Source organism: Leptidea sinapis, chromosome Z, assembly GCF_905404315.1.
Source record: "Leptidea sinapis chromosome Z, ilLepSina1.1, whole genome shotgun sequence".
Classification (NCBI taxonomy): Eukaryota; Metazoa; Arthropoda; class Insecta; order Lepidoptera; family Pieridae; genus Leptidea; species Leptidea sinapis.
In genome coordinates this window covers 1,965,583-1,988,292 of record NC_066312.1, presented here as the reverse complement: position 1 = coordinate 1,988,292, position 22,710 = coordinate 1,965,583, and the positions used below count along the sequence as shown (strand labels likewise).

Sequence of the window (22,710 nt, the reverse complement as noted above, 5' to 3'; positions counted from 1 at the left end):
TTAATGTTACGGCTAAAGCTTTAACATAGACTATTTATTCACTAGAGGATACCCGCCCTAAAACTGGCAATGAATCTCATAACCCAATATGTTGTTCAATAAAATGTTTTAATTTGTAATTTTAAAAATAGAATAATAATTATTAGAGAATCCAAGAGTTCATTATTTTGGAATTGCCCCTTTAATCAAAACTCATTTTTCGTAATGAAGCAGACATTCGAATCAAACATCACAATGAGTGTTCTACAAAAGACTATCTCAAGCACTTGAAACCTGTAATATATAGACATAGCTAGATAGATAATAATGTTGGATCCCTCGAACATACATTGCTATGCAGACGACAGTACCTACTGGTGATACAATATACACGGGCCATTAAGATCTCTCAGGAAATCTTAGACCAGTGCCAGAAGAATCTTATATCTAGTGTATCTCTTGAGGTGATGGAATGGGCTACAATGAACCCCTACAAGCTCAAGTTAGCGTTAATTACTAAAAACGCTACCTGTCATATCACCGCTCTTCAAGAATCACTATAATTGCTTGTCTAGTATCGGATAATTGGGCTCTCTCTCTAGAATCTCAAGCCATTGCAATATCCACAATTATCTAGAAGTCAAATTTGCTTCGAAAAAACTGGCGGCCATAAATATACCACACCAATATGCATTTGTGCATGGGGTGGAGCTGGCAACATGTTTATGCTTCAGTTAGAACGAGCACACAGAACTCTACTAAAAATAATTTTCAATAAGCCGTTTAGGTACACAACCAACCAATTACATGAAGAGAGTAAAGTTCTTAGTGTCCGTCAGCAATATATTTATCTAATAATTTCAAGATTTCATGTAAAAAGTAATATAAACTCTAATGATAATAACAGAATAACCACATTTATTTACACACACGCGCACACATACACACACACGCACAACACATACCTCTTTTTAGTGAGTTTGCTACTTATGATTAATAATGTATAGCCTTTCGGAAGGACCTAGCCTCTGCAACTCACCCTGAGTATGAGATCCTATCGCAGAGGGTAGGGCATAAAACATTTTGTACCACATATTATTAGTTGAATAAATGATTATTATTATTATAAAAAAAAATGTGATGTCCCAGGAGTACAACAAAGGAGTGTTAGGTATTACAGTCAGATATTGTGAAATAATAACAACCACTTACATTGTGTCAGTTATTTTATGAAAAAATAAAAATGTTTACAAACCTTAAAGACTATTCATGTTAAAAAGACGCGCTGTTCACGTTTAATAAATACGTCATGTTAACATGAAACAAAAGGCCCTTATCAATAAAAAGAAATAGTGTAACATCATTTATTAAAAGCGGCACACACTTCATTCAAATGTCGATATAACTTGTACTTACTTCATACTTTATAACGGTGACTAATTCATAACAGTGAACAAACCTAAAATAATACTTAAAACGTAATACAACTCTATGTTAGACTCAGTTTCAATAACCGCTGACGATAATAAAGTGAAGTTATCTGTGTCCCGGTCACATCAGTCTTATCCCGATATTATGTTTAACAAACAATGAACGCTCCCGTCTATCACTTGGGTCTCCTTTCATACACCTTCAGGCTCAACCCTGACACATAGTGTATTACATTTACTTGTACGGTACATGTTGTAATTGTAACTTTTACACATGATTACATTACATTATACAATTCAACAATAATATCAATATTTACAGACACGAGACGACTTTTTGATAATACTAAACATTATTAAAGTATAACAACTTATGCACTTGATACGCTTAAGCGTGGGTCGGTGCGGGCTGCTCGAGTACACACGCTGTTACTCAACGTTGATCCTAAACATTAATATAAAAAAGAAAATAAACAAACATAATTAATACAATATGACACAAGGGTCCAAATTCAATATTAAGGGACATTATAATAATATATGAACAGCTTCTCACATAATAAAAACTTAACACTTAGTGGAATGTAATTCTATTTCTTGCCGACGTCATATCCGGGCAGCACAGTACGTAGCGCATGTGTCAGGTGATCATTTTTGGCGAGAGTCATGTCGGCAAGACCATGTCGGCACGACGGACACTGTTGGCTCTCATTTGATTTGAATGCAAGCTTGAGGCATGTCTGAAACAAATACGTTACAATATTTTAATACAAACTTGTAGGGTATTGACATCTAGTCTGAATAAGTATGTGTTAACAATCAATGTCACTGTCATGACGTCGACAGTGACATTAACCGTGTAACGTTGAGTGCTATAGAAAGAATGCACAGTACAGCAGGAGCGCCTATTCCAATAGGTATTTGGTCGGGAGCGGACGTCCTCGAGTGCAGTCTAGTTTCTAAATAATAGTGAACAGTACAAACCTAACATAGTATTTTCTGAATAAGTTTTTAGCCACGGCAGGTATCATTAATAATATGAGAGAGTCAAATTCATTAGCACATATATATTACAATTATCACAAATTCATAACATTGTAATTTAACTATACATAGACGTGCCTATATTTTATGTTATATGAAACAAAATCAAATGTTTTCATCTCGAGCACAGAGTTAAGGTTTCCCCTGAGCAATATGTCATTGTTGCTATTTATAACATAGATCCTAAAGAATCATTAAAAGGAATATTATTGCTTTACATAAAAACACTTACACATTCAGTATCACAATTTAAAATTTTCTTTTTTATAGAAATAAACATTATAACTGTAATGTATGTACAACTGTGATAATCTTATGATGCCTACTCGCTTAAGTCGGGTTAGTAAGGCTTTTGTTGCGCGATGTACATGCTTTTATAACATGTTCCCAGAAAATTAACCAAACAAATGTATTACGAAATTTTAAAGAATTGATTAAAACTGTGGTAAAGGTAAAAATAACAAAATATTTAGTAAAGGTTACTATAAAAAAATGACTTTCTTAATGATACCACAGATTGGAAATGGAGCGACCACACGGCTATTAAATAATATTTTTTTTGTACGAAATTTATTAAAAAATGGAGGTTCCCGCTGATTTACTTGCTGCCGTTCTTGACAGATTTGAGGCATACCTACATATTCGAATGGGTTCTAGTTTTTGTCAATCAGCAAGTAATATTACATTATATTTTGAAAAAAATATCTGTATTAATAGCGCACCACCGAGTAAATTGTTTACTAAACTTCTAGTAGTGGAGAATATACTACAATCGACACCAGCAATCCAGTCGTTAGGCTCAAGTGCTGGTAAGAGCTTGTCCATCATCCCGGCGGAGTTAATTTATTAAATATCTGACTATCACTCACCAAACAGAAGTTGTGCAGACAGGCGGTGGTGACGGGGCCGGCCGCCACCTCCTGGCAGATGATGCACAGGAACTGCTGCGTCACGTGCTCTACGAACTCCTGCGACACGGGCCCACATTTACTCATTTAAATTATATTGTAAACAAAAATGGACAATAGTAGGTCTATCAAACGAGGGACCCAAAGACGTCATCCATACGGCCTTGATCGGAGATGATGTAAAGCCCTTTGAAATCGCAGATTTATTAAAAAAGACGCTTTGAAAACATGTTTACACTACATATTAAACAAAGTCCTCCGCCGCGTCTGTCTGTTTACGATAAACTCAAAAACTACTGCACCAATTTTCATGCTGTTTTCACCAATAGATAGCGTGATTCTCCAGGAAGGTTTTAGTATATACTATCCGTCTAAGAGTTTTCAACAAAAACGCTGACTAAACCCTTTGTGATATAACAACATAATGTATGGTGGAATTGTGTATCTTTTACATGTCTACAGAAAAGTCCGCGATGGCATATGTCTATCTCTTAAGGATAACACAAATACTACATCCATTTTAATACTTAAGCGGCAATTATTATAAAGCGGTAATGTAAAAGCTCTTTACACAAATACGATATCAATCCTTATCATTTTATTCCTACATCATATTATAAAATCTTTCAAAAATACGTTTTTGTTTAATTCATTAACTTTGACTACACATTTCCGATGGCTCTAAAGCCATCTACATTATTCCTAAATACTTACATTATTTTTCCATTGACAGAACGGCGTCTGTCGGGTCAGCTAGTAAATAATAATAAACAATACATACATATACAATAATTATAGTGCATCAGGGTAAGTTCAGATTAAGTCAGTTTTTATATCACAGCACACACAACACAGCGATAGACGCGCGGAACAAAAGCGAGGGGCAGAACAAAATATGTATGTAATATAAAAAAGAATACAAAATTTGAGTTATCCGGACTTACCCTGATGCACATTATATAAAAACATATATATATACAATGTAGATACGTACTGAGAAAATTTTACCGAGTTAATGTACTTAGTAGAAGTAGAATCTTGTGCCAAAAGAATGTACAAAATATATTTTTTTGTGTAACAAAATGATAAATACTAACTATTGTTATTAAATATATAACGGAAATAGCACATTAGCCGTTAACATGTTAAACGAAGTCATCTGACTATAATTGCAGTGTTGACACGCAGGTGACACGGTGCAAACGAATACTGATATAACATATAGTTTATTATATGTTCTGTTGTGTGTATAAGTTCTTGCATTTTATGAAATAATTTAGTTCTGCCATTAGTAAAATAAGTTTCGTTCATTTTAATTAATTCATTATATTCACATATTATTCACTTTACTTTATAGATACTAATTATATAATTGTATGTGTTAGTTGTTCTTATGTTACTCTATTAAAATTTAATATTTATGTGCAGGTATGTAATATTTGCATGTGGTCGTTGCCTGTAAGTGCAATAACACTTAAGATTTAGTTTTATTGAGAAGTTATTATTGTGTTGGCGCTGCCAATAAATAAATAAATATGAGAAACAGCAGATGGGCACCAGACGTGTTGGAGATGTGTTACCGCCCTTTGAAGTGACAGTGTGGGCTGACCTTGAATATATCAAGGTGGTATCGGCTGATTCCACTCTGAGTTTGTACGAAGTGACAACTTTCTTACAGACAGAATGGCACAGTACGTGATATAGAACTCGTTCGCAATGTCGGAATGACTGCGCCTCACCTTTCTCCCTTTTTTCTCGTAAACTTCGACACATTCTTCCCACAGCTTATAATTTAATGTGTCTGCTTTGATGGCATCTCTCTCTGCGGGACTTAAGCTGTTGATATTTTCAGCCTTCTTCAGTTTTGGGCTCTTCAAGAACATGGCCGGTATTTTGACGCCAGGACTTTTTGCTGGTGTTTTTGGAATTACAAAAATGATATTAAACATTGGTGATTAGCATGATTGGGATGATTGCTATGGAAAATAGCAAATGTTAACAAATATTTTAAATAATCAGCAAATTTAACATTTGGTAATTGATGAAAGATTACCGTATTTAAGGTTGTAAGTGAAGTGTTAAAATAAAATACTAGAACTGATCAGATGTATCTATAAATGTTTGTTCGTCGATTTTTATATAATAGGAGGAGAGCGGGCCGGCGGAGCACTATAATGTCAGTGATCATCGTCGACTAAGCTATCTCACGCGACGCTATTACAAGAAAACAAATCTACTAAATATTTAGTGCTAACAGAATAATTATTTAAAAATTTTATTCATGCTTATACAAATGAAATATGTTTTTAAGTTTTTTTCAAACAATTATATAAGTCTTCTAGTATATTGGCGGACCACACACACGGTGATAGTTACCCTGAGTTTCCTCGTCAACTTTCCGTTTCTTGGTGAGTGGCTCCGGTGATGCCTCGGGGCTGGAGCTCGTGCTCGGTTTCAACGGCCGCTTTTTCTTTTTGTCGCCAGCAGTCTTCAGCTTCAGAGCTTTCTTCTGAGCTTCAGCTTCCAAGAAACCGTCTGGATACTGTAACAAGAGGGCTCAAAATCAACAACGTATTATCCATTGTATTCAAGTCATGGATACATTAAAAGCACTGAGTCACTATAGTCTGACAACTTCATGCGCGACCATCCTACGGAGTGACAGACGATGGCGGGGGACGGAGTACTAAAGATGTCAGAGGGTAGCGGGCTACGGTAGTCTCACGCGTTAAACTTTCCCGCAACCGTCTGCCACCCCGTGGGTCTATAGGTGAAGTATCAGTGCTAGAGACAGAGTATTGTCTCAAGTGCGTCACCAGCAACAAACAGACAGTATTGCAGTACACTCACCACGATGGCGTACTGCTTGGCGCCTGGCTCCCAGGGCGCCGGGCTGGGGTCGTCTCTCCGCAGCAGATACTTCCACACCCTGAACCCGGACAACCCCACCTCCGGGTAATATTTCACTACCTTGTATATTCCATCGTATCTGTCGAGTGATAAAACAATAATCATTAACAACGCAACATTGAACAACCTTTCCCGCGCCAAACAATATCACAACAAGCCACACTTAACTCTGGGACATCATTGAAGATAGTCACTCTTTGTCGACGCACACTGGTTCTATATCACGAAATCGTGGAGTTAGGGTGAGGTCAATTTGAAGGTCAAGGAATCGAACAGTTTTTTGGGTAGACTGCTGAAAATATTAGAAACACTTTGTACTGATGTAGTTTTTCTCAGATATGCATTAGTTTAAGAGAAAAAAAACATTGATTTTTTTTTTGTATCGAGAAAATTATGTTTTTGTCATTACTTGCGTGCTTCATGTTTATTTAAAATGAAACTTACTACAGGTCATTGAGGAAGTCACGGCCAACATTTTATTTCCTTACACTTATCTGCAAAAATCTGCGCTTTGGAAGCTACAGGCACTTAAGAATATAAGGAACCAGTGTGCGACCTCACATCTGGCGGCACCCTGAAAGTTTCCTATATACTATCCAGAAGAGTACCAGATTGGTGGGCACCATAAATGGTAAATCTTCATTGTTGTTCAAACAATCTACAATTATTGTGAATAAGGGGTGCGACATAACTCACGTTACATTAATATTAACGTTTAAAGTTCAATTGTTTCGGGCGGTATCACTAAACAATTGAAAAGTCCCGCTGATGGAATGTGTGACCTCCGCATCATTTGAACCGGGCTAACGTTGTCGTCATCACTTAATACGTGACGCTGGGTGGAACATAGCTCCCACCTCGAGCAGAGCTAGTCGTGCGACTTACCTGAAGCCCTCGCTCGGTGCGAACTCGGGGAAGTGTCTCATCATCTTGTAGGCTCGCACGACTCGCACGGGTCGTCCGTTCCGCCAGTCCTCGCCGGCGTCGCCTCCATCCTCACACACGGGCTCCACCGCGCAGTTCCGCGCCAGAGCCCTGTCAGACAGTGTATTGTTCGATTCACAATGATAAAAGAACAGAAAGAAGCGATGTAAATGATAATTTGAATTTTAAATTGACCTATTTTTGCTTTTTGACTTGTAACATGGTGTTATTAATAAATGATTTGATTTGATATGTTACAGATGCTTAAACATAAAAATTATTCTTTCTTAAATTGATATTTCTTTAATATTCACCTAACTATGAATAATGTATGTTAATTGAATGGTAATAACGGTAAGTTTAATAATTAATACAACGTTTGAACTTATTCTTAATAAAAAACCCACTAACATTGTAACCGAAATTTATAAGAGTTGCATATGAATATGACATTCAAAGACTTGAAATGCGCTAATTGAAGACTACTTATTTTAACTAGATACTACCACTACTAAATAAAACTACATAAAAAGGAGGATGGCGATAATGGATCCACATAATAGAAAAATTAAGGAAGCGTCGTACAAGTACAAGATTATATTAATTATAAACTTAAGTTTATATGTTTACGATGTTTATACAAAAAATATTGAGGCGCTAAAATATGGGAGTAAAAAAAAAATAATATAATTTGTTAAAAAATAGGTCATCTTGCACTAACGGAATGTTTTGCGCAATTGACATCTACATTTTTTTACATCACAGTCCTTGTATTATTTAATCTCACCTCATATATATTATAATTGTTATCTTTTAACAGACAGTAATTAGGCATATTCTTAAGATTCAAATGATTGATTGAATAATAGATATTGATTAATAATTTTAGGATATATTTTACTTTTAGGTATAACTTTTTTAGACTAGTATAGTATAGTATTCGTAAACATTGATAACAGATGCACACCAATGTAACATCTATTTCAAATCCATTAGAATGCTTAATACGTTGAGTGGAACTTGTTGGTAACTAGATAGGTATTTGAATTATATCATTAGATGGAAAAACACATTTATTGTTTTTTTGACATTTAAAATAATACGGCCTACATTCATAGGTTATAACCCATAATAACAAATTTTTGTATTACAATACAACAATATAAATTTTATAAGTTAAAAATTTATTAATAATAAAAAATCCTAACTTGGATGAGAATATATTATAGGTGAGTCGCCAGGTTGCCAGCCTTTGAAGTATGACAGGGGTGTTCAGTGGAAGTTGATGGTGTGTGTTAATACGCACCGGTTCTCCCTGGTGAGTGTCTGATGCGTGGAGTGTGCGGCCGTGCGCCGGTTGCCGGACAGGTCGCGGCCGCCGCTGCCGCAGTACGTGAACTCGAAGCCCGCGTCGTAATCGTCCTCGTACCCACCTGTAACAACCACGCCCACCGTATGTTACTGACCACCTCTCACTTCCTCCCCTCACCCCCTCCCCTTCAACCACTCACCCGAGAGCACGATGCTGTAGGCGCCGTGGACGTCGCGACCGTGGATGCCGGACACCGGCGGCCGATGTACGCCCGACTCGGACACCTGCGGACACGCCCACTCTACATTACAAACCCACACGCATACATTATAACACTCAACAGCCGAACTGGAAATAGCCAAGACCTGTACCATTCTATTAATTCGACTATATCTGAATGTGAAATTCCAAGTGTCTGAAATAAGCAAAAATTTGGTGGCAAAGCGATTTTATACAAATTACGTCTTTACAATTTTTTGTAGAACGCATAGTTTCCGAGATATCGCGAAAAAGGTGTTTGCACCCCTTTTTCCAAGATGGCGGCCGGAAGACAAGGGTTGCAACCCCACAAACTTGGGGTTAAGCTTCTATTGACTCCACATATGTCCGAAAAATAAAATTACAACCTCTAAAAAATACAACATTCGGTCCTTAAATAGTAACATCTCAATGGACTAATTACTTCAACTCGGTTGACATAATATAACGACGTCACTAGCTACTTCTGTTAACCACTTCTTCATATTGGCTTCATATCACGCAACATTATTGGACCAAAAACAACTTAATTCAATTATGGTTGTTACAACTATTTGTTTCTCTTTATGTCACAGATGGTTAAGTAATGAAATTTCTTTACCTAAGTTGTACAAGTTATCATAACTTGCACTCAATAAGCTCGACATTACGGAACAACTTCACAAGATCATGACGCTTTGAATAAATAACGTCAAACTATCAACGAACCCAAACTCATCAAATCATTTGGAACATACCCCGTTGTTAGTTGTATTAAAAATACCATACCATCTCACTCACCTCCGATTAAACGGAACTTTATTATGTATGGGCATTATATATAAATTGTTATATTTGAATATAATTCAAATTATCAAGTTTGTTATATAAAAAAAATTAAATTAAACTATTTGGATCACACATTAAAATATTTAATAATTTGTAATGATTTAATCTAGACATCTTAAACTTATATATCTGTACATATAGTATTATACATCTAATATTATATAAAATTCTCTTACCGCGGTGTTTGTAGTTAAACTCCTCCGAAACGGCTTGACCGATTCTCATGAAATTTTTTGAGACCTACCCAATATGGTAGGTCTGAGAATCGAACAACATCTATTTTCCATCCCCCTTAATGTTAAGGGTAGTCCACCCCAATTTTTTTTTTAATTTTTAGATAATATTATGATTTTTTATGATACAGAATTAAAAAATACATACAACCCAAAATTTCCAACCCTCTAACGATCCACCTATTTTTGTATCGCGATTTTTATGTTACTAATTCAGTTCCATCCGCAGGTCCGTAATAGGGTTGCAAGATGGCAATCGAATACAATAATTATTGTAGTACGATAGATTTATATACATATGTTTAGTAGGTCTGAGAATCGGTCGTCATCTCTTTTTAAACACTACAAGTACATACCTGTATCCTGTACCTCCAGCACATTCCAACTTCAACACCCGGAATCGGTCCAAAGTGGTTTGCCGGCATCGCGCAGGTCTTGGTCTTACCTGACAATCATTAACAAATGATTCAATGTGAGAATAAATAATTAGTTATTATCAAATATAAAGCACTATTACAATACTTCGATTGATCATCCATCTGGTTGAAAGCTGAAACTGCTTTAATGTCACGTAATGGAAATAAACAATACAACATATAATCTTAATATATATAAATTACGTGATACGTTGTTTGTCCGCGATGTACTCCTAAACTAATGAACGGATTTTAATGGGAATTACTTCATCGAGTGCAGTTTAGACCAACTTGAGAGATAGGATAATTTTTATTTCGATTTGAGACCCATAATTACTTTTAATTCCAATATTTGTTTTGTATGGACATATTATTTTTTCATAAAAAATCGTATTTTACTTATCATGCACAGAACAGCGTCTGTCGGGCCAGCTAGTGTAATATATATTAACATTGATTATCGACCATTGTCAGCTGTCATGTTTCCGCACTACGTCCAACCACAGTTTTAATCATGTGACAATCTAACAGTGGATCGAATTTTATTTAAAATTTCCTGAGTGAAATAACAGTACCCTAAGCCAGCTCGTAAGTAATAGTAGTGTTCCATTCAATCTAGCCATTTCAGAGATAGTCTGGAACAAACAATGGATAGGCATTTTGAAAATTTTATATTCTTGTATAGGTAAATCTGTAACATTCATATTAATTGAAGACTTAATATATTATATAACAAACAGACTTTCCAATCTAAACAATTTGTTGTTTTTAAATTGATATCCCTCACTTCTGGGATTAATTAAACAAATTAAATTTGTAAACGAAATTTATGAACGATGCGGGACTCGAACCTGCGACGTCTCGGGTTCCGTTCGAACACTCTTACCAACTGAGCCAATCGTTACAGGTAACCTGCTCAACCCCAATAATTGCATATAAGAAATTGACTTGAGATGTCTAACGCTCTTTCAAATCTAAACAGAACGGACGGAACCCGAGACGACGCGGGTTCCAGTCCCGCATGGCTCATAAATTTTGGTTGCAAATTTAATGTGTATGATGGATAGGCATTTTGAAAATTTGGTATTCTTGTATAAGTTCCGTGACATTCATTTTAAGTGAAGAGTTATTATATTGATATCACCAACAGACTTACTCAATCAAAGGGACAGTGTCACTCACCGACGCAGGCCATCCCGCGACCCCAATCTCTGCCGCTTTTGGACGTCTGTTTTTTGCGTTGCTTGGCGGCGCCGGGTGCGACCACCTCGTTGGGATCCCGGCGGCAGGAGGGGCAGTACCAGTCACCGGCGGGCACCTCAGTCACCGCGGGACTCAGGCACGACATGTGGTACCCTCGGTCACACTCGTCACACAACAGGATCTATCAACAACGGAGCAATCGTATTGCTGTACAATAGATACAGACAAATAAATCTTTTTTTCTACTCCTCTACTTTAATCAATCACTAATATAAGTACATACTTTATTAAGAGTTTGAAAAAAAATTATACTCTACATCTATACGCCTAAAAAATTATTGTTTACCGTACCTACTTTAATGTCGTCAAAAAAAACGGTTTTTTTGCTGCCACAAACAACTAAACCTTTCTTAGGTATGGTAGGTTCATAGAAATATTAGGTAATACGTGTAGTACATACACTATTGCATACATAATATTTTCATGTTTAAATCAATAACTAAATAAATAAATAATCAAGACTAAAAATTAAAATATTTACTTAAGAAAAAAAAACTAGTTAATATAATTTGCCAAGATGCTGCTAGGTATCTGTAATTTTCACACTACCCGCGTTGGCTGTATGGGTGCACCTTTGCCTACCTTGAAGAAAAACATAAAACAATTTCCCGCCCATTTAAGCGGCAGATTGAAAACTTGTGGAATTTGTTTTTATTTTATAATTGTTTCATTTAAAATTACCACGTAGTCATACAAATATTATTGTATGCAACACGTTTTATAACTAGGTCAAAAAACGCTCGTGGCGTCATTATTTGTGTTGCGTGATTCAACCCACAACGCTCGAGTTTTTTGACCCTCTTTATACGACTGTTGCATAAAATACTATAAATAAACTCGATAATGCAAAATGCTTTTAAGTATGGTGTTTTTATTTCATCATACACAATATATATTATTCCGTACAGTATATTGTTATTGTTATAATATGTGTGTACCTCGTTAGGTGACTCCTTCCCTGCACACAAGAAGCAGCCACATTCCTTGCAGCTCACTTCTTTATCATCGCGACATTTTCGGCACTTTAACGCTTGAGATCCTATAACAATTTCATCCAAGTTAATATATCGCAACACGCATATCTATTTATTAACAAAATCTTAGGAAACTTACAGCTATTTTGTAAAAATAAGAAATAAACAAACATATATGAGTAAAACAGTGTATGTCTACTTAAGTTATAAGTTTGAACATATCTATAAAAACAAAAATCAATGTTTGTTCCCTATGCGTTCATTGCGTCCCAAACCTTTGATGATGAAACTTTAAGTGTTCTGGGGACGCCCGCGACGGTTACTGGCCCAATAATCTATATATTAACTAGCTGACCCAGCAAACGTTGTATTGGCGATATTAAAATCGCGATACAAAAGTAACTGTTGATCGTAGATGGGTGAAAATTTGAAGTTGTATGTATTTTTTAATGCTGACTCATAATCAAACAAATTAAAAAAAAAAACAATATTCGTGTGGACCACCCTTAACATTTAGGGGGATGAAATATAGATGTTGTCCGATTCTCAGACCTACCCAATATGCACTCAAAATTTCATAAGAATCGGTCACGCCCTTTCGGAGGAGTTCAAAGTTTAACACCATGACACGAGAATTTTATATATTAGATTAAAAATTTTCTTTATTAATGTAATATCTAGGAAAATAAAACACACGTGATTTCAACGTCGCAGTAACCTTGTTATGCACATAAATATAATAAAACACAACAGCAATTGTGAAAAATATAATATATATATATATATGTATATTATTGTCTCAGGACTAACAATATACACTTTGTCTTTGTTCTACACAATATTTTAATTTATTTGTGTTGCAACAGAAAACAATTTTTAAAAGAAAAGAAATGTCATCGACATGTCAGTATGTTTGACAGACCACCTTTTTTTTCTCTATTCTGTATGTCACATCATCATATGTGATTTTTATTTTAGAGCCTAAATACATAATTTACAGTTATAGTAGTTATTCATTTTTCATTAATCCCTTCCTGGAGACCTTCAACATTAACAATTTGAAACTAAGGCCAAAGTTTATTATAAATTTTGTACGCCCGTGCAGGTCCTGTTTTGTCAGGCAATTTCTTAGTTACAAAGGTCACGACTGGATGCTAGTAGTGTAGTAGAGTAGGTGGCCTGTAGATTGTGTGTTGGTGTGTGTGTGTGTGTGAGTGTGTATAATATAATAAAAACTTGCTTTATTTATTGTTGTAAATTGTTATGTATATTACAGCAATTGTAAAATACTCTATTTGATTGAAAAGAGTGGCCTTTGAGTTTCTTGTATGTTCTTCTCACGAGCTCTACTTTTTTCGAACTTAGGGTAAATACAGTCATTTTTATAGTAAATATTTATAGTGACGATTCAAAAGCACTAAGTTTAGACCTAATTGAATAAAGTTAATTTGAATTTGACATATTCGTGATACTTTTATATAAGCTGTTTCATAATAATAAGCGATGTAAAGCATAGCGTAATAAGATATTAACCCAATTACATCGCATTGCGCCCGGCATCTATATAAAATCGCATATGCAACTTAATATAGAATATGGCATTCTCGTGGAAACACACCAGCCGCAGCCTCCACACCTTGGCAGAAATAGCTGGTGTAGTGAGAGTACTTCCCCGGACAAAGACTCAGTAATTAGTTAGTTCTACTGCCACCAGCATCTTATGACAACTTACCCCTTGTTGAGGCAAATTGAGAATTATTCAAGATTTATTGTATGTGCTTAAATATCCAGGCACAGTATAACAAGTAACAATGATAATATAATAAACTATAATAAAACAAATATAATCCAATTTCGACCGTACCAAAGGGAACCATTAAATATTAAATATACTTTTAAAAACACGGACATCGAATGAGCCGAGAAATTAACATTTTTAGGCATTGAAATCGAAAGCAATTTAAATTGGAAAGGCCATATCGAAAAAACAAAACCAAAGTTATCTAAATTTATATATGGACTCAGAGAACTAAAAAGAACTACCAACTTAAAAACCGCACTAGCCGCGTATTATGCTTATGGCTACGCATTTTTGAGGTACGGAGTTATTCTCTGGGGAAACAGCACAAATGCCCAGGACCTATTTATTATACAAAAAAAGTGCATACGAATACTGGCCAAAATAAAAATAACAGACTCATGTCTACCCCATTTCAAAAAATTAAATATTCTAACCCTCCATATATATCTTCGAAATATGCAAATTTGTTAAAAATAATCTACACAATTACACAAAGAAAGAAAATAAACCCCGTCGATATCCCGAAAGATATATAAATAAACTAGCTGACCCGGCAAACGTTGTTTTGCCATATAAAGTATAATTCACGCGATAGTTTTATAAGTAATAAAATATTGCCTATATTATAGCCTGTACATCATTTTGTTCTATTGTCAATAGTTTTTGCAGCGCACGCAAAAATAGGTTTTCGTTTTTACAACTTGTGTTACAAAATAGCAATTTTATTACGAATCCCTAATTTTGAAAAAAATAGCCTATAGCCTTCCTCGATAAATTGACTACCCAACACTGAAAGAATCATTCAAATCGGACCAGTAGTACCAGAGATTAGCGCGTTCAAACACACAAACAAACAAACACTGCAGCTTTATAATATTAGTATAGATTAAACCACACTCACAACCCACAATCAAATTTAGTACTACATACATCGAGTCCTTAGAAATTACTTCTATAAAAATATAATCTGCCAAACAAAATTCGAAGTATAAATAATGAAAATGAATTTATTAAAACACTGAAAAACATTTTATTTGAAAAGTGCTACTATGCCGTAAATGATTTTTTAAACGAGCCAAACTAAAATAAATAAAAATATGGGTCTCCCTACTATGGTCTGCTGTTCAGACCAAATTGCGACACCCACACTGGGTATCCATAATATACTGCCTTGTATAATAATTATAGTATTAACTCCAAATGTTATATTTAAGGACTACATTTATGGAATTGCAATAAATTGAAATTGAAATTAATACACACAAGCTTCATCTTACGTTTTGGGGGTGGCTCCTTTGTGAGTGTCTTATATTCATCCGTCCTCTCGTTAACCGGAACTGCTTCTTCTATTGCAAAAATCTTATCATGTATTGGAGCGGTGGTATCATCTTGCGGTATTGCATCTTTCCCCAAGTATATTGTTCCGACTAGCTTATACTTGTTTCTATTCTTTTGCACCTCATCTATTTTGAAATCATACCTAAAAACAAAATATTCTCTTATACAAACCTCCATGATTATTTATATGAACTAAGTAATCAATACTTGTAATACAATAATAATAACACTTATAAGTTGTCTAAGTAAAAGCTTAATGTTATAACTATCTATGGATCTAATAATTATCCTATTTTTTCACAATCTCCGATTTTATTATGTATTTTATAATAAATTTTACAAATACCAAATTGTTATTAATATTTTAAAGCTTGTTTTATTGATGTAAAAATAGTTACTTCATTTATAACAATCAATTGAAAACCTGCATCATATAACCAAACCTATATTACTAGTGAACTAAAATGAGATGTTGATTACTTTATGTCAGAAAGCTAAGTTTTCACTATCAATTTATTTATTATTTAAAATCGGAGATGAACACAATTATAAATAATATATATGCTGAAAAATTAATTAAATATCACAGCATGCACAGTCTTTACTGTGGTGACACCACAACACACACAATAACATAAAATCGAACAATAAAATTACAATAGCAGTAACAGGAGCAATAGAAATTATCGTTGTACAAAAAAATTAAATTGTTTTCATTTTTGTTTACAAAATAATACATGCAAATAAGAAAACAAAAAAATATAAAGCTTAAGTCATTTGGTGACTAACGAATCTTTGAAAATATCTCCCTCACCACAAATAGCCTCGCTCCGACCTGTGCACACCTTGGTACCTGGCAGGGAACTGAACGCACTACTGAAAATGCATAAGTGATCGACAGTCGAGCTCATTTCTAATTTTTTGTATAAAAATATGAAATCTAGCACTTGTCATCAAACTGAGACTTTTCATGTTAACGTGTCTCAACTTGTCACAGTGCAATAGCAATTGCTTAAATGAATATTATCTTACCATATCATTTCAATATCATATAAATACCAGCTCTACAACTTGAGCAAACTTTAATTAAGAACTGAGAGTGGATTTTTTTGTAAGACTATAACTAATATCCGGACGACCGAGCCTTGCTCGGATTTTTAAGAATGTACTAAACTTGAACAAAAAAAAAACTAATAGGACTTCTGGATTCGAACCGGGGTCTTCTGCTTTCCGGATCACCCAATGTCTCATCTGAGCTATAATAGTCTTGTATATAGTGGCGAAATTTACCTTTGTATTCTAATGTTATTGTAGCTGTTTCTCATTCAAACATGGATAAAACCATTTTTTTTTTAAATTGAAACCTAGCTAGATCGATTTATCACCTCCGAAATCCCCTGCATACTTAATTTTATGAAAATCGTTGGAGCCGTTTCCGAGATTCAGATTATATATATATATACAAGAATTGCTCGTTTAAAGATATAAGATATAAGCCATTTTATAATAACCATATATAAACAATCATATATATAATATTGAGACACTCTTACACATATTATCTTGTCCCAAATTAGTCATATAGCTTGTGTTATGGGTTGCAAGAAAGTGATATATTTAATACAATATACTTACTTAAACATAAAATTAAAAAGAATAGTGATATACATAATGTCAATACTCAAAACAAACATATACTCGCAATTCCATCTACTAGGCTCTGTAAAATTGCTAAATCTTTTAAAGTGGATTTTGTTATATTTTATAATAAACTCCCAAATGATATTAAAATATTACATATTAAAAATTTAAATGTATTGTAAAAAATAAATTAACATCTGAGGCCTATTATAATGTGAAAAATAGTTGGAATGATAAAGATAGTTGAAATTAATATTCTAAATTTTGTTAATGAATATTGTTAAACTCATTTGAATGCTATTGTAACTTTTGTAAAACATCCATATTCATCATATAAATGTTTGCACCTACTGGGATTCGAACCCGAGACCTCTAGCTTAGTAGGTAGGTCGCTAACCACTCGGCTATAAAGGTTGTCTATTATATATTGTTGAGTTCATTTGTTTGCAGCATTTTAAAACAAAACATCAAAAGAAATAAAACATAAATCACAGTCCGAGTCAACAGAAAAGAACAGATGATCCTCTTGATGTACCTTCAATGAAACTTTTGTTATAACTTCATGTAATATTAAATGAAGGTGGACACATGAAATCTGCACTTAACAGTAGTGTGATATATAATTGGTAATGTAGTGAATTATTTCTACCTTTGTTTAGTATGAATATCAATGTTTTTTATACAACTCACAATAATATAATACACACATCAAAAAAGTCTAAGCAACATGCACTAATTTAAATTTTAGGATGGTTTTTTTCACATTATAACGTTGTATTTCATTTATAAATAATATGTTAAGGATCCTATGATGTAAAAATAACAGCTGTTGTCTTTATAAGTTCTTTTAATAACAGAAATTAAAAATATAAGAATATACTGCAGAAACTAAGGTACATAAGCAACTAAACATTTTTTTAACAAAATGAAATTTCTAAAGAAAATGAATTTATTGTGAAAGAATAGGATAATTTAATACAAAGTATGGCCTCCTCTGCTATTCAGAACTAGTCGGCGACGATTATTCATTGAATTAATGAGACTGATTATGTCATCTTGCCCAATGGAATTGTAGCAAATCCTTCAACTGTTGGGTTGTTGTCACTCCGTCCAAGTCCTTCAAAACACGTCTCTTGATGCTCGATGGGGTTGAGGTCTGGCGATTGTGCAGGCCAGGGCGATACCTGGACGTTCTCCATTGCCAAGTATTGACTGGTTCGCCGAGCTGAATGTGAACGCGCATTGTCATGCATTAACGTAAAATCGGAGCCAAAGGTTTGTGCAAATAGATGGAAATAAGGTCTGAGAATATCCTCAATGTAATTTTCAGCGTACATGATTCTATTTACAAAAATGAGCTCAGTTCGCCTGTTCTTCATAATACCCGCCCATACCATAACTGTTGAGCCGCTGTATGGATGAACTTCCTGAATGCACCTGAGCCTTTCAGTATTTCCGGGCCGACCTTACACTCGCACCCTTCTTGTATCAGGCCTAAACCCGAATCGCGACTCATCCGAAAACACCTACTCTCTTCTCTACTTCTCTACACCATTCATTTCGACGAGCGCGATTCCCGTGACGTATCGGTGGGCACCTAATTGGGCGTCGAGCTCGTAGGCAGTACTCATGCAGTCGATTTCGCACAGTTTGGGGACCTATAATCAACACCACATTAATTTTGTAGCCTCAAAACTCTCGAGCGGTTAACATCGGCTCGCGTCTTGCAGTCAGTCGTATGTACAGGTCTTGCAGAGTGGTTGTACTCCTTTTACGGCCTGAATGCTGTTCAGCGGGATCCCCTGTATTATTGTAGCACTGCCAAAGACGACAAATAACACTTCTATGAATACCTAAATGCCGAGATACCTGAGATTGATTACTTCCCTCTTGCAACATCCCTACACCTCTTTGCATTTTATTTGCCGTCAAATGATGTTGCTCCATGATGTAAAGAATATCTAACAATTCAATTTTGTCACTAACTTTATTTAAATGGTTGGATAAATTATAAAATCAAGACTAAACGTAGCAATAAATGTCATCAATAACAAAAAAGTTTACTTAATTAATATAAATGGTAAATTTATTGTCATGCATGTTGCTTAGACTTTTTTCATGTGTGTATTTAATAAAGCCTTTATATTCAACAATAAAGATAACAATTTTTTATATCTAGGTAATAATATAAAATCTAGGTAGTCTTCAGCTTGCCAATTAGCAAAGGCCACTTCCAAACATTTCCGCTCACTTCTATCTTTGTGACCCGGCTCCAGATCACTCCTCCTCCTATACAACTCATAGCAATACTGAATTCCACATTAATATTGAAAACTAAGCATTGAACTTTAAGATTATATTTACCAGTGTCCTTTCTCGTTTGGTTCATTTGGATTGTGGTTGATCATAACCACCTGTCCTGTTTTCAAATCCATGACATCAATTTCTTTACAAGCTCTGGGGCGTATTTCTTTTACTTTACAATACAAATCTGAATCTTCTTCACTGTAAATTAAAATAAATTCTGTAATAATAACTGGCTGACTCTATTTTATCTATTGCAGAACATGATTATTTCATATTATTCAATTAAAATAAAATCTTCTGAAAATAAATTGTGGGTCCAAGATATTGTCATTTGATGAGAATTACAGATTAAGGGAGGCATTTTTTTTAATTAATATTTTGCAGCTATTATGTTATATATCTAATTAATGATTTGTTGAGCTTACATGTGGGAGTTAAAAAATATTATACTAATAACTACTAATTCAATGCATGACCTTATGAGTTATGACCCCTAATAGCTGAGTCAAATCCATGATTCAAAATTAGATGTTTAGACACATTTACTTACTCATCATCACACTGTACTTTGAATAATAGATTTCCTTCTTTGTGGTCTGGTTGACTCTCTTCTTCAGACTTTATTTTTGGATCTAGCACTATTCTTACTATTTTCCCCTCCACCCAGGCTCCATCCTCACTATCTCTGATATCTACTAGATCTCCAACTAGATATAATGAGCTCTTTGCATCTAGAAATGTAAATAAGACCATCTGATCAATTATTGAATTACATTTATTTTATGTCTGCAAAACACTAACAAGTTTGGGCCTAATTTAATCCATTGCAAATATGATAATCTCCTAATCGAAAGTTATTTTAACTTTGAGTGTTAACATTTGTTTATAATAATTACTTTTTTACAGTTGTTATATGAGATTAATCCTCCAATCAATAAAGTAAAATCCATTACGGTTGCAATTTTTTCCAGAAAATACTCAGAACTCAACTGTGTTTTCATTTACTCTTACCACATAACCTCTAAACTATTATGATATTCATAATAAACATTTAAGAGTGGTCACTAATTATTTATTTATCTATCTCACCCAAAAACATAAAAGTGATAATAGAATTTCTGTAGACAAACCTACAATTTATTTATAAGAATAGTTAACACTCTTAAGTTAATTTCAAAAACACTATGTCTTTTTCTTAGCTTCAACAATGACCTATATATGAATATGCTGGAAGGTCCTTCCACATTTAATTATTACATATTATTTTTGTGTATCTTACTTTACTAACTAGTGTTACTTTACTCTGCAACTGTGTTATTTTGCTTAGTGCTTAATTTAGAGAAAATATTTATATCAAAACCTTTCAGTATTGATTTTGAGTTTTTTTTATCACTTGGTACTGTACAGTGTACTGGTCAGATATTTTAGCTTTAGACTCCTTGTGTTCTTGATGGCAACTTTAGTTTTTGATTTAAAGTAGGTAATATATATATAAAATATTTTTAGATTTCACTTTTATAAAAATTACTCAATAAAGACATATGAAGTAAATGCATTAGAATACTAAGTTTTATTCTCTTTATTTTTTCTAAAGCTTTTCTGTTATTTCCAGGTGTGAAGGGCAGTTCATTTGTCATATTATTACAATTATGATTAAAAGTATCTATGTGATATTTAATAGAATCCTATCATTAGGATATACCCTCAACACCATGGGACCCTTTTGATTTTATAAAAATAGGACCTTGAAAAAGTACTTCTTTTATTGCTCTACCTGCCCTAGGAGGCAATTCTAGAAATAGAGTAATACTGTCTGGGTCCAAATTGATGTACAGGAACAACAGCTTTGCATCCTGTGATGGATATGAAACATGTTTGTATATCATAGGCTATGTAATATTATTATTTGGGAAACAGCAATAATTAAGAGATAGGTCGTTATAGTCCCCATGAAGTTGAGAAGAGTAATTATAAGTAAACTGATATAAAAATTTACAAAGAAGATTTGTCTTACCAGTACGAGGCTTCTTTGACTAGGATGCAGGCTAGATTAGAACCAGAACAGAGCCTTTTTGGGCCATCAATCAGTACTGTGCAGGAACTTTTTGCATTTTGGTTTGAAGGGTGCTATAACCAGTGATATTACCTGGCTAATAAAACTAGAGAGTGCAGTCAGTAACACTCAGACTCCTGTAGTGGCACAACATTGTACTGGGCAAGGTATCACTTACCATTGGGTGAACAACTTTATTGTGTTATTCTAAATAAATTGGAAGAAGAATAGAAAAGCTTTCTTTGTCTATCCCTCATTATGCAGATATTTCTGGTTTACCTCTAGTACTCCTTTCTAGGAATATATAAGTTTGTATAAAAAATTCAGTTACATACCTTCATATGGAATAGTTTCTTCTTGATCAGTATTACAAGCAATTACTTTGCTTTTGTCAATCACTGCAGCTTTTTGATCCTCTTTATCATTCCCCGGCCTTATCATTAGTTGAATAACATCATTCAATTTGATATTATAATCATGAAATGTATAACCATCTTCCAACTGAATGATAAAGTTAATATTACTAACATGGAACTTCAAAGTAACGATTTTCTTGCAGGTATGTTAGGTAGGTTACTATAGGTAGGTTAGGTTACTAAACAAATTATGAAAACAATAGAAAACTAATAACTGTGGAAATATTTAAGTCTTATAGAGGGTTAACATACTCACCAGCTTTCCTCCATACAACAAACATTGTAGTCTTGGGTCAACATTTAATTTTTCTTTCACAAGACGTCGAAATTGTTCTATTTTAGTCAGTTTTGAAACCACAGGCACTGTGGTGTCAGGCTTTCCAGGTACTCTTATTCTAACGTGCATTTTGCACAATGTACTTGTAGTATGGTAAATTAATGATGGAGTGTGTCAGGAAATGTTGATATAAGACACTCAATTACGAATTTTTTAGCTTATAGTTCTTACGGTGTATAGTACTTTTTTATATGAGTGATCCGAGTTATTAGAGAAATACTATAGCAAGTAGGTATATTATAGTAGTATATGAACCGTATTGCAAAACTTTAAGTGATACAACAAAATTGGTTTTCAAAAATCGCAATATAAAAATTGGCATTTAACATTTAGCGCGA

General features: G+C 34.1%; 1 protein-coding gene across 2 annotated transcripts; it reads right to left on the bottom strand.

Moving 5' to 3' along the window:
* Positions 1 to 1,187: 1,187 nt before the first annotated feature.
* On the bottom strand, positions 1,188 to 22,710 carry LOC126978389 (E3 ubiquitin-protein ligase UHRF1-like). Of its 2 annotated transcripts, none has more exons than XM_050827157.1 (16): positions 22,292 to 22,710; positions 21,955 to 22,120; positions 20,117 to 20,297; positions 19,624 to 19,764; positions 15,558 to 15,760; positions 12,444 to 12,544; positions 11,425 to 11,626; positions 10,183 to 10,271; positions 8,707 to 8,791; positions 8,502 to 8,628; positions 7,157 to 7,306; positions 6,212 to 6,350; positions 5,734 to 5,903; positions 5,101 to 5,278; positions 3,323 to 3,421; positions 1,188 to 2,149 (listed from the first exon to the last, which is right to left on the bottom strand). In XM_050827157.1, the coding sequence occupies exons 1-16, from the start codon at positions 22,439 to 22,441 to the stop codon at positions 2,000 to 2,002; spliced, it is 2,331 nt and encodes a 776-aa protein (XP_050683114.1). In that variant the 5' UTR covers positions 22,442 to 22,710; the 3' UTR covers positions 1,188 to 1,999. The 2 variants fall into 2 exon arrangements, with proteins under 2 accessions (XP_050683114.1, XP_050683115.1); XM_050827158.1 differs by having other exon boundaries at positions 5,101 to 5,273; positions 5,738 to 5,903.